Source organism: Anguilla anguilla, chromosome 13, assembly GCF_013347855.1.
Source record: "Anguilla anguilla isolate fAngAng1 chromosome 13, fAngAng1.pri, whole genome shotgun sequence".
NCBI lineage: Eukaryota > Metazoa > Chordata > Actinopteri > Anguilliformes > Anguillidae > Anguilla > Anguilla anguilla.
The window spans coordinates 15,793,638-15,807,523 of NC_049213.1; the positions used below are offsets into that span (position 1 = coordinate 15,793,638).

General features: G+C 38.2%; 1 protein-coding gene across 1 annotated transcript; it reads right to left on the reverse strand.

The window, feature by feature from the left end:
- Window positions 1–896: 896 nt before the first annotated feature.
- On the reverse strand, window positions 897–12,087 carry LOC118211094 (cAMP-dependent protein kinase inhibitor gamma-like). Its single transcript, XM_035387929.1, has 3 exons — window positions 11,865–12,087; window positions 2,294–2,490; window positions 897–2,197 (listed from the first exon to the last, which is right to left on the reverse strand). Exons 1-3 carry the CDS (start codon window positions 11,867–11,869, stop codon window positions 2,112–2,114), a joined length of 288 nt encoding a protein of 95 aa, XP_035243820.1. The 5' UTR covers window positions 11,870–12,087; the 3' UTR covers window positions 897–2,111.
- Between the last annotated feature and the right edge of the window lie 1,799 nt (window positions 12,088–13,886).

Here is a 13,886-nt window from a genome sequence, read left to right on the forward strand (position 1 = left end):
AGACATCTGCAGTTCTCCTCCCAAACACTTGGTGTCGCCAGCTGCCTCTCTTCATGCACAGACTGCAGCTAAGCTCACACAGCGGCGCCTTTCATATGCAGCTTTAGCATGCAGTCCAGGGGGGCCCAGTCGACCAGTAGATAGTGATGAGACGCAGAGCCCTATCCTGCCATACCATGGGCGACTCAGTTGGTAATCTCGTATCAACCTATGGAGCGACTGGCCACAGTCAGCACTGGCACGGTCTTGATTTGATCCAAGACCGTCTAAACTAAATAGTTTCTTCAAGTACCCCTGGGACTCCTCAAGGGTTTTAAGTCCCGATTTGGAAATCCCAGACCTACGGCATTTAACTGTTTTTTTGCCACTCCCCTCCCATCTTAACTAACCATGTTAAACCATGTTTAACAAGCATTTTACAAATAAAGATACATTATTCAGAGTATCTGTCTTGCTGTATCACTAGTATTGTCATTTACAATACAATTTAGCAATTCCTACAAACTGATATTGCTGAACAGTCTGACTACTTGCATCTCAACAGAAAATTGTGTGAATAATGGCTTCTGTTGTGTTTCATCACAATATTTCCAAAGTGAGGTGAGGTGATATAAACTGAGACCAATTGGACCAATTGCACAGTTGCTCAATACCACATCAAGAAAGCTTAACAATGTTTTCCACAACTGTGACATTTCTCGAAGGCTCCAAACTTTATCAGTACATGTTGATACTTCAATAAATGTATTTAAAGATACTACTCGGGTTTGTTCCCTAAAAAGGCTTCCTAAAATAATGATGTACTAATTATAATGTACTTTCATAGCCTTTTCAGACGTATTGGCTGTATTTTCATTTAAGAATTAAACAAATGTGTTATTTGTACACACACAAAATGAGGATAGGAACCCATTTTTAATTACCTTGATCATCATTAGTGGAGGGATAACAGATATACATGTGTTATACAAGTATGCAGAGACCCAAAGTGATCAATTTTCTTTACTTCACCAAACCACGTAGAGAAAACTTCAGAGGAAAATCAGAGGCAAACAGAATTTCTGTATAGTTTGGCCTCCAAGCTAAATATGCTGGGAGCCCAATACATAGATGTATAAATATAGAAGAAAGGACACATCCTTACTTTGAATGCATAGCTAACATAGCCCTTTGTGCTCTTGTATATGTTCCCCTTTTTGTGTGCCCTTGTACAGCCATGGCACACTTTTCAGATCAACATTTTAATTATTCATTCATTCATTTGTCAGGGAGAGTGCTCAGCCACTCTCCCGACCAGAATTAGCCATCATGCTAAATACAATTTTCCCTGGCAAAATCCAGGTTCAAAAAGGAAAAGTTCTTACCGGTATTTTGTTCCAATCACCTGGAATTGCTAATTAGCACAATCCTTCAGCCAGAAGGGAACTAACTAGTCAAATCAGCCGGCTGATTTCATGGGTGGAAGAAACACATGGCAGTACTTTTACTTTCTGCCGCCTGGACTTTCCAGCTCTGGTCCCTATGCCAGATCAAGGCTGCTGCTGTCCTGTTGGGGTTTAGTACATGAATATAACTAAATATGCTTTACAGTATGGCCTGTACGAGCATGGCATTTGTGTCATTTAGTTCTTTTCTCCCAATTGAAAATGTAGCCGAAACACCACTCAGTTGGAGTGGTGCCATCTGATCACATTATTTTGGAGCTGTCGCTCTACCATCTTGGAGGAATCAAATTTATAAGTAGTACCGTTAAGAAGCCTTGTTATATATTATATACACCACTTTAATAACTGGGTAACCGGTTTTCTGTAATACATATCTTGTTGTCATTTTGGCATACTTTTAAATCACACTGTAGTCCAAGGGTTTTCACACTTGTTCCCGAGGGACCCCTTAAGTTACAAAACCATGACAGTTTCTTTACACAAGGTTTTGATTTCTTTGTTATAAAAATAAATAAAGCTTGATATCTGGTACCATAAAAGGTTAGGAACAACATTAGCAAATGTTACATTTTCATTAAAGTTCTGCATTGAGTTCTCTGCAAGGCAGTGAACAGTGATATGGAGCAGAAGCTGGCTCTTTCCGTGCTTCCTTCAGGGGCGCACATTTTAAGAAGGATCCACACCTATACTGGCCTCCACACTCCCAGAACCATGACCCTCTGGAGTATGAGACATCGTTGAGCTCTCTTCCTCTGAAAGACAAGCACACACACACGCATCAGTTTCAGTCGGCAACATGTCTAAATTCAGAGGTAAGGAGCTACACTGTCTTAAAAGTGTGTAAATACCTGTACATGTGTTTCCACCTGCTGCTTGTGTGTCCATCTGAGCTGTGTCTTTGCTGAATTCGCTAGTGCTGCCAACGTTTCCATCACCTTTGATGTCAGGCACTGCATTCCTGCGACCAGTCCGATCACAGGATGAGAAATCCAAGGGCACAGGCTCCACCTCCATCATCTCACCTGGCCTGAAGCTGTCATTGCACCTGGTGAGGACAAACAGGGTAAGAGAGAGAGAGATGTGCAAGGGGACCGTGCTTAGCTGGATAAGCCTTGCTATCTTCTTCCGTATTCCAGAAACCGTCTGGGTGGTCATACAAGTAAAGCTTTAAATATACTGTTATACTGCACTGCTGTGGTTAAGGCTGCTTTGGGAGGACTGTGAATGCGCAACAGGACTGACAGGCAGATAGGGAAGCCTCCTTGACATGATGAAATTTGGAGTGTCTGTTTTCAGAACCTGGGGCAGTCGGTGATCGTGTTTTTTTTTCTTTCTTACAGCTTTTAATTAATTGATATCTGTCATGATGTGAAGGAAATTTAACGAAATATGAACAAAAGTGTTCTAAAACAAACTTACATACCACACCTTTAATAAGTGTAAACCAACACAAAACAACATTTGGTATTGTTAGCAAAAGGAACCCCACTACACTGCCTATTTATTGTTATATTCAGGGCCACGTGACCAGTAGCTGATAATTTGAAGTTTGAGACTGCATTTATCTTTTTATACTTCTAAATGTTACTGTGAGCTGTTCACCTCCCTTGCAATACAGCATCAGTCCCCTGTGCAGAGAAATCAGAAACATGATGGAATGTTTTGTTTTCCTACTAAACAAGAAAGTTGGCAGCTGTTCTTTTCCCAGTGACACAATGACCCTCCAGACCTAGTTCCCAAACACTCATTTCACATTCCCCAATGTGTCTTCAGCTCTTTCAGACTGGCTTCTATTTGTATGCAAATAAAGTGCCACAGGGCAAAGAAAATGTATACTTCTCAGTTTTTCCCAGTCCTGCTCAACAATCGTCGTTTTTTAAAACTGCAGCTATATTACGAAATAATTAGAAGCTTTTATTCAATCTGATATATTTAATTTTTTTCTAAATTAAAAGAAATATATATTTTCATTGACCCCTGTTTATCATCACCCTGAACTGGATTATTAACACTGGCTGGTTTGTTTACTGATATAAAAATTAAAAAAAATAAAAACCACTGCCTTTGTCTAGTTGACAGGCCAGCCATATTTAAACGGTGTAGAAAAATCCAGCATTGATTAATAAGATCTTCCTGTTTTACTGTTTCAATCTACATCCCCACAGACCAGCTGGTACGGACATACTGCTGCACCACAGAATGGCAAAGAGCAAAAGTTAATTAGAACAAAGTATGGCTGCTTCATCTTACTGGGATGCCTATTCACAATGAACCGCGCCTTGAATTTCTGATGTTCCTTCAAAATATTCTGCAGCAGGAGATTGGCTATTTCAAGTTCTTATTGATTGTAGCAATGAGAAGTATCCATTTCAGAAAGCCAATATCAATTCAGCATGAATCCAGAATGCTGAATGAACTGACACACATACTAGGTGCAAGACTCTATCACAACCGAATTGTAGGAACTGAAAACAGTCCTGTGATTTATCACACGTGCAAGCAGACCCTGTATAACCGTGAAAGCAAAGATAATCTAAGAAGTAAAGACATGCTCATACAATCTCTATATAGCATGAAGGTGTACTACAACTTTATTAGGAGCACAGTGACAGTGCATAAAGCAACTTTATTAGAAGGGCGAAGCATGCTACAACTAGTCGTCTTTAAAGCTTTCTTTGCCATTGTTTATAATTCAAGACACTAAATAAATGACACCTCCATAAATTTGTCACAGCACTGTTCCATTTCAGTGTTAAAGGTAAAGAGTCCATTAATTGTCACAAGGAATGTTCCTGTGTACACAGTTTAATGGGTCTACTATCCATCTTCATAAAGCACGACAAGCAGATTTCTCTTACAAAGGAGAGTGCAGAGTTGCCTCTCTTCAAATGAGGGCATTTTAATCGCACAGAGAAAGACCCTAAAGCCAGTCAGACCATATCCATCCCTGGGTCTCCATTTAGCTGAGAATGTATTATATATTTGGTCTGTATTGCAGCACTTATTTGAATACTGAGTTAGCACTTTTATTCATTACTTACAAATATTGTTGGCACTATTAGTTGCACATGACACTAGTCTATACAAATGGACTTAAATCCATGAAGTAGAGACTTAGTGGCACATAAATTATAGTGCCTTCCATGTTTTGTTTTGTTTTCCCTTTAAATGCATTTCTTTCAGTCCTAATCAGGTTTAAACTGAGAGTGAAGGACTAAGGATGAGTAAAATGAACAATACATACACACAATGTGATAACATTTTACAATAAGGTCACATGAATTGGCATAATTAGTTTAACCATTAACAAATACATAAACTGTTGTTTTAATCCCAATATGAACTGGCATTAACTAATGTATTTGTTAACATGCATTAATGATGTACAAATACATTACTAAGGCTGTACAGATGAACTTTTCAGCAGTTAGTAGTTAACAACTACAGAAGTTAATGGAAATTCATGTGAACTTATTGTAAAATGTTACCAACAATGTTTCCTCGGGGGCTCTGCTTTCAGAGATAATTTAGAGAAAAAAAAGAAAAAAGAAAACATTTTCCTGTCTAGTCATGCTGCATGAGCTCATACCCTGTGAAGGTATAGATAGGCTTATAATGAGAAATCAAATATTTTCTTTACTGCTTGTGATCACTGCACATAATATAGTCATGTTTATCATACAATTCACAGAAGCACACCAGCAACAAAGCATTTAAACTTACCAACATTCAGTTCAAAAACAACTCAATGTGAAGCTGAAAAAAAATCACAGAGAGAGAGAGAGAGAGATGAGAGAGAGAGAGAATAAAGATACAATCTCGGCTACACTGATCAGTGCCTCCTCTCTCCTCCTCCAACTGCAGCCGTAATGAGCTCAACAGAGTAGTCGCATTTGATGTCATCTGCTGCTGGTTTAAACGTTATCCTACTTAAGATAGACAATTCTTTTCTGTCCTAATCTGTACAGCTTAAAAATAATAATCACTGTATATTGAAATCAGGTCAGATTGCCTCAAATACCCAACCTCCCTCTCCCTCTCCTCCCCCACTTTGGACCAGTGCAAACCGAAGCTCTCCAAATAAACACAAAGGCACACAAGACTAATGTTTTGAAATGAATGATGTCTTCCTCATAATCAAGACTTCAGTAAAGACTTATGGAGTTCAATTTAGGCAGAGGCACAGTACATCAACAAATGGTTTGAGTTTGGGGATTTGTTTTGGAACTTGCTGTGTAATTTTACTGCAAACGTTAATGAATGAAGTAGCTTGAATGTAGAAACATTATGAAGTTTAACTATAGTGAAATATTTAATTAACATATTAAATGCATGTCCAAACTGCCTGTGAGTCTATGGGCCCTGTTTTCGCACTCAAGGCGCAATTGTCGAAACACTAGTGGTAACTCAAGGCACTACTGAATTAGTGTGCGTCCAACTCATTTTTTGTCTTTTTCGTGACTCCAGGCATGAGCACAACGTGGCGCAGTTGTAAAAGGGGCTGGTTCTATATGTTTGCACAACTTTTGGTTAATCTATAATGGAGGTTTGGTTTTACTATTGCCACTTGGATCGCCCTATTTCTTCTCCTTTAGAAACAGTGTGTCAATGCAACTCCAACTGCTAATGTCATCATGGTCAGAAGGACACTCTTAACTCCGTACAGATGCATTGCCTAAAGAGTCAGTATTGGACTGCATAACTTAACACAGCTTACATTTCAAATAGTCAAATTGATTTTTTTTAATTCTCGCATTTGTGTTCATACATTCATATGTGAGGCACATTCATAAAGCCACCAAAATGGCACAATGTGCCAGTGTTTCATTAAAACTTGGTCTGAATTGGTTTAACCCCTTCAGATCTGAATTATATTATCAGGATGAGAAAAATAAAACTAAGCACACCAGAAATAAGATTCACTCAAAACATTTAATTGCCAAACTTTTTTGCCACATTCCTGTGGATGCTAGGCCCAAACACTTGTGATATATAAAATTTGATGGACTTGTATTGTTTTGTAATAGATTAACATCTTGGAGCATTAACTTTACTTGTTTTACATAGCATAAGTACATCCTCCCTTTGATGAAAATGACAATCAACTTCCACAAGTCATAAACAAAAAATCCTGGGAAAGAGGATTTTCTTCAAAATTGTTCACTGATTCTCAGATTTTGTTTTTTGAATATAGACTTTACTAGACTTTTTGTAGTTTTGTAGAAAACCAACAAACAATTTAATTTAAATTATTTTTATTAAATTATATTTTATTTCAATACTTTTAATTTTCATTATTTTTTATTTTATTTTACGTATTCTATTTATTTATTTTAATTTGATTATTTTGTTTTATTTTAATAATTTGATTTAATTTTAAACACAAATGCATTTGTCAACACCAGGCTTCCACATTGCTAAATATTTCCATTGACACATCCCTTATTGTGCCACCCATCACATCACATGCAGATGGGTTTGCTGCAGGCCACAAAACTGCAGCAAGCAAAAAATATTCAATTTTCGAGAGACAGAACTACCTATTTCACCTTTGCCCAGGTGCAATTCGGCGTGCGTTGTCACCATTATAGGGCCCTATGATGCAATTTGACTGGTGGTGCAAACTAAGCTCCAGTATTTTCCTTCCCTTAATCACTGCCTGTGTACAATATCCCTACGCACTCTCTCATCTCCGCATTCCAAAAGCCCCATTGGGAACACACTGCTGCAGAACAAGAGGATTTATTTTCCTAATTCATGTTTATGTTTACACTGGGTTTATAATGGAAGAAGCATCCATCTTCATAATACAAGTGCCATGTGAACCCTACATGTTTTCTCAGTACCACATGATATGCACATGGCTTTTTCCATCCGTCTGTAGCTTGAGAACTGACAGAGAGCAATCATGCAGTTGTTGTAGTTGTTGCTATTAATAATAATAATAATAATAATAATAATAATAACAACAACAACAAAGACAACATGAGAAATCTCCCTGTTCTCATGTTAATATAGTACTGAATGCCAGCATGTCAAAAATGATTTTAAAAGGACAAAGTATATTATTATTATTATCATTATATTTGCGACTTGCATTTTACATATCTGTGAACCCAATCTACATATTTGTGAATCCATTCTACATATTTGTGAAACCATTTACATATTTGTGAAATCGCTTTCATATTTCTGAAACAGTTTACATAGTTTGAAACCCCACTTACAGATTTGTGAGACTATTTACATATTTGTGTCTTTTGCTACAAAAATACCTCCATAGATGAAATACCCTAATAATAATTATGATTCATCATTATCAAATATGCATAATCGTAATGAAGGCATTGTACAAGAAGCTCTCTCTAGCAGCAAGAGAGTGCGCTTATAGTGTTATGGTAGAAGATGATAGCCAGACCCAATGGAAAATAAAATATTTCTCTGTGGCATGGGGCTTCTGTGGGTCTCATTCTTTAAATTCTTTAGTATTGCATAACCTTCAGCAGCATTGGCACCCGTTTCTTCTATTTCCACTGAACGAATAAGTAAGTCAAGTAAGTAAATAAGTAAACATGTCCATTGTTGATGGTAATCTTTGTGCAAGCTGTAACTGCTAATAAGGAAGTGCTGCAGTAAGGTGGTTATAAATTCACTGAGAAGAATGTCTAGGATAAAAGCAAATGTTTAAGGCATAACATATTCATAGGATTGGTTTCATTGGTTTCAAAGCTTAGAATACATGTTTTCAGTGAAATCAGTGATCTTCATTTTAAATAGATCCAAAGTAGAGGAATTGCATTTGTTCTTCTGTGCAATACCAAGTGTAAGGTGTCAGGAAAGTGTGGTTGAGAAGAACTTGAGAAGAAGAAAGCTAAAGAAGAGAACAAGCCATAGCCCAGGCCTGTTCAAGCTTTTTTCAGACCAACCCATTTTGAACTACACAAGCTAACTGACAACTGTCAATATGAGGATTGCATGTACATAGCAAAGTAATTTTCAACAAAGTCATTAACTTTGTGATACACAATAATTTTGACTGAACTCTGTTTGTGTATAAACTATGTTCCTTGGTATCCGTTGCACAATGCATCCCATTGTGCACTGTGAACGTTCCATGACATGCATTTAACAAATAACATAATAGCATTTCTCACAATGTCTGTAAGGCTCAGACACTGTAACTGTTCAGCGTAACGACCGCCAGGGGTTGTGCTGCTTAGATGAAACACAGTCCATGTCTGTTTCTGTTCTCTCAAACAACAGTGAAACTCAGCAGGAAACAGGTGACTGCCTAGAATGTAGATATAAAATATGTGTGTATTTTTGGGCTTGCGCACGTGTGTGTGTGTGTCTGTCTGTGTGCGAGTATTTGCATATGTATGTCAGCAGGACCTTGAGCAATGTTTCCTGTTATTAGTTATCAAGGCTATTAAATAAAATTCTATGCAGCAGTTTTATTAGTCTTTTATGTACCAGAGCCTGCTGTAGATAAGAAAAATGGAACATCTGAGGAATGTAACAGGCCTGGTTAGTATAAAGTAGGGTTGCCCAACCCTATTCCTCGAGATCTACAATCCTGTAGGTTTTAACTCGCATCTCATTTGACAACTAGAGATCTTGTGGATCTGCTAGTTAGTAGTATCGGGTGTGCTAAATTATTGTTCTAATGAACACCCACTAGACAGTAAATCTCCAGGAACAGGGCTGGGCAGCCCTGATCTACACTAGAGATCTCATTGAGCTGCAAATTAGTAGAAACAGGTGCACAAAGTTATGGTTGAAATGAAAACCAACAGGAGGATAGATCTCCAGGAACAGGGTTAGATAGCCCTGCACTGAAGAACCATGCCACTAATGGCACCAAGTTTTATTATCTTTAAGCCAAAATTTGTGTTCAAAAGAGCGTCTTAGTCCCTCAAGTGTATCATTTCATCAACTCGTATTTTTGAAATTGGCACACAGATCTTTGTCAAACTTAGAGAAAAGATGTCCATACAGTAGACAGGACATACAGGCATGTGACAAATTAAAGGAAAAACCTAAATGAGTGGAGAACCATAACAAATTTGGATGCTTCCATACAGGTGTACTGCATGATACAGTTAATCAATTAAAATACTATCATGCTCTGTGGCATGTATAATATGCTAAGTAGGCCCAGTTGGCCTTGATCTAATATTTTAACTTAAGGTAAAATATTAGATCAATGAAATATCTACACATAGGCCAGTCAGTTATGTGGGTAGGTTATTATTTGTTGCCCACACATTGTTGCCCAGGCACAATAATATGTTTGTTGTCTTGGACAAGGGCGTGTGCTTGGGAATAAACAAAGCTTTTTAAACTTTTTAATCTCATATGGGAATCCACAGTGAGATTACACAAGTATATGCAGTAGATGGAATAAGTTGTATAGCTGTCAAGTAAACTATGGATATAAATCAACAGGGCTTGTCTTTGTATTATTGCTCTCTCCAATAGATTTTCATGGTCTTAACTGGCTTAGTCAGTGATATAATATATAACAAGGACACACAGGCAGAAATCTCGCAGACATTATTTTCATGACAGAAATACGAGCACAAATAACAAGGTGGAAATGATTGGAAAAGGAGAGAGAAATCATCAGCAACAAAGCAGTGCTGGATTTAGTAGTTAGAGAAGTTAAATAACAGTCTTTTCACAATCCAGTGCAGGAGTCTACTTTAACAGAGTGTCAGCAGGGTGAGGATTAATTGAAATATGTTTATTGAACATCAATTGAAATTAAATATAGAACGCCAGACCTAGATGCAGGACTCACCCACATCCAACTAACTGTTACAAACTTCTTCTCAGGTTGCCCAAAACTGACTTAACTCAAAGTAAGCCGCATGTTTTAACTAGAGAAAAAGTTAAAAGGGGCACATGCTGGGTGTCAAGGAGACAAAAAAGGAAGTTAATGGCCCGTGGCTTGTTTTCAATGGTTACTCCCCTTATTAGTCTGAAAACAACAGACATCACAATCCTGGTCTTACAAAGAAGAGCTGGGAGACTGAAAACCAATAATCCCCGCACACAGTATTCATCCATATAAGTCTCTCCCCCTGCACTGATTAGCAATCAACCTCAGAGGTGGAAAAATCCAGGTTGAGAAAATACAAGTCCTCCCCATCTGGATTTGCTAATTAGCACTATTCTTCAGCCATGAGGTAGTTCATGCGTAGAAGGCAGAACTGTTACTTTACACCTCTGATCAACCTCAGGTTTTGAGCCAGCCAGGTTTTTTGAGGCCAAAGGCAGCTCTGATGGTGGCTGAAGAGGAGTAGGAGGAGGAGGAGGAGGAGGAGTAGGAGGAGGAGGAGGAGGAGGAGCTCTCCTCACCCCTCCCAGTCTCACAGGAAAAATGGGTCCAGTTACTGAAAGAATTGAGTTATTGTCCTGAAACGGTCAGGACTAACTGAAAGTACTTTGCTGACATGGCTACAGAGGAAATAGCCTCCATAAAGGGTGTTAAATTAGACTTCCACTTCAAATTGTTAAGGCCACGGGCATATAGAGGGTGCTCAACAGCGTGTTTAGTAGCAGTGTATTTACCCGGAAAGATTATGAGGTGACTAGCCTGCCGTGTTCAACAGATCCACAAGCCATGAGAACAACAAAATAAACAAGATCAAGAAAAAAGTTTTGGTGTTAAATGGGTGGCCCTGTCTCTTGCACTCCTGACTTTGAAATAGTGTATAACAGTGTACAACATCCAATGATGGAGAATCCTAAAAAATTCAGCATCACTGCCAACTGAGATTAATCAGGGAGGCCCAACTCCCTACATCCCAGACATCCACAGTGAAATACAGCAACTCACACACCAGTGAAGTGCAAATCCATCCTATGCAACAGGTGATATGCTGCATCTCTTGGCAGAGATAGCATGCACACAAACCATAACTTGCCAGAGCACACTGTGTTTAACTGCTGGAGACAACACACCAGAGTTGTCAAGATGATGTCAAAATTCCAAACTAAAGTGATGTAATATGTTTGATAAAGAAGCCAAAATCCATACGTTGCTGAAGAAAAGCCAAGGCCCTCAATAGCATTCAATCTAGGAACAAGATAATACTACCTACAGGCAGAAAAACCTTATAATAAATGTATACGCATGGATTTAACTCCCATACAGCTGTATCAGAAAGGTTAATACAGATACACCAAGCTACATTATTTCAATGGCCCATAGCTTTGTTTCCTTTCAGAAGTTACTCCCCTTCTACAGTTCATAAAACACTACAGAAATGTGGGTCACACCATGGACAGCTTTTCAGATTGAAGAACTTAAGAATTCTTGAAGAATCTCAGCACCCTTGGATGCCACTCATACCGCTCCCACTCAATAAATGGTACTAAAATTAGGCTGTCAGAACGTTTATTTTCACTCACCGCATTCATTTGAAAAAATGAAAAAAATTTGAGCCAAACCACCGTCCAAAAAATGATCTTCTGAATGGTAAGGTATCCACACCGATAACAGACGCAATTCAGTCCCGGTTTTGAATCTAGAGAAAGAGAATCTGCCCGTCTCTATGCTTTTTTCATCTTCCTTAGCTCTCTCTCTCTCTCTCTCTCTCTCTCTCTCTGCACAACAGTCCAGCAGATCCCAGATCTCACAAAGCTGGGTCAGGCCTGTCTCGATCTTAAAGGATGTGGGCGTGATGTCACGTGCTGTGCTCCAAGTCACAGAAAGGAAAAAAAAACACAGTCCCGGGCAAGAAGCATAAACATGAAAAAACATAGTTTGGAAAACTTTTTATTTTTTCGTATGTTTTATAATCAGTATATTTGTTGCTATATTTGGTACAAAATGTTCCATTATTTCTTCTTGTTAGGGATGCAAGCACGGCACCTGGTCCAAAATCGCAAATGTTGCTGTTGAGCGCAAACACTGACTTTTGTTGTTAACTAAAGCAAAATGACATAAAATAAACTGTGTTATCACATGATGTTGATGAGTTTCTCAACAGAGAGCCTATAGAGGAACTTTGTCATGTTTTCCATCACAATCAGAACATTCACAAGATGTCCGGCTGAAGTCATCCAAAAGGTAAATCACACACATATTCCTGTGCCTTCAATGTCCATGTTGACATGTGGAATGGACAGGAAGTCGTACTCCAGCTAATAAATATATAACATTCAATGATATCTTATGTTATAATTATGTTATCTAGTGGAAATATTTAACCAGCGTGATATACATTGCATAAGACTATACACCAAACAAAATCAATTATTTATGTGTGACACCCTATATGCCACTTGCAGTTGCTTTAATTCAGCTGTATACAATCCCAAAAATAGCCATCGAAAATGGGTAAAAACAGGCTATTTTTGCAAACTTGAATACATTTATAAATGCTCAATCAGACTACTGGTTTGATCTCCGCATGACTGCTCCTAAAGAAATCCTCTTACAGCACAGGAAAATTTAACAGTCAATGAGACCCTCTATTCTGCGGTGGCTGTTAAGAACTTCTTCACTGTAATGTCTTTGTGAAGCAAAAATGTGGCTCCTCCCAACCCGCCAACTGATCACAAGCTTGCGTGGGTAACAACTCCATCAGCAAGAGAAGGAAGCGGGAAAAGACCTTTCTCTGTCAACATAGCTCTAGCTTGTGGTTAGCCATCAGTGAGGAGCGAAGGAGCCAGCAAAAAGGAGACATTTAAAACAAACATGTACATCAGACCTGAAACCTTGTCCAAGTTACTTGCTGAAATAAAGCACATTTTAATTATTGATCGATGTATGGATGAAACATATTTCTACATCACGCTGCTTCAGCATTGTCCATGATATCATTACATAATGACATGATATTACATTGTCATTTTATGTCATCACTGCTCAGAGGAGAATTGTACTGTGTAATGTGCGTGTCCAAATAAAATCAATTTTTTAGCTTTGCACCATCCTTGTCTGCCACCTAGTGTTGAATGTGCAACATCATTATTCATATTTGAGAAAACCGGAGTAGTTTCCCATTGACTTCACTCAGTAGCATGTCCTATGTGAGACAAAAGGAGGATATTTAAAAGCTATATTTGCCATATTTAAAGTGGGCCCCGTTGTACACGGAAAGATTCCACACACATAAATCACTGAGATTTTTGGAAAAATTGAACTTTCTGAGTAAGGATAGATTCCAATCTCTGGTTGTGTGGCCACAGGTTTCTCTCTCCAATACAAAAAAAATAAAATAAATGCTATTATGATTTCCTCGTTACGTGGGAATATGTATGTATAAGGTGTTTGCTTGAGTGTTGTTGCATAATTATTTACATTCAAGTTTTATTTTCATCATAAAGTGGTATTATAACGCTACACACACATTGGATTTTTATTATTATTTTAACGTTAAAAGTGTTAAAATCGGGATTATGGATCTGCGGGATTTTATGATATCA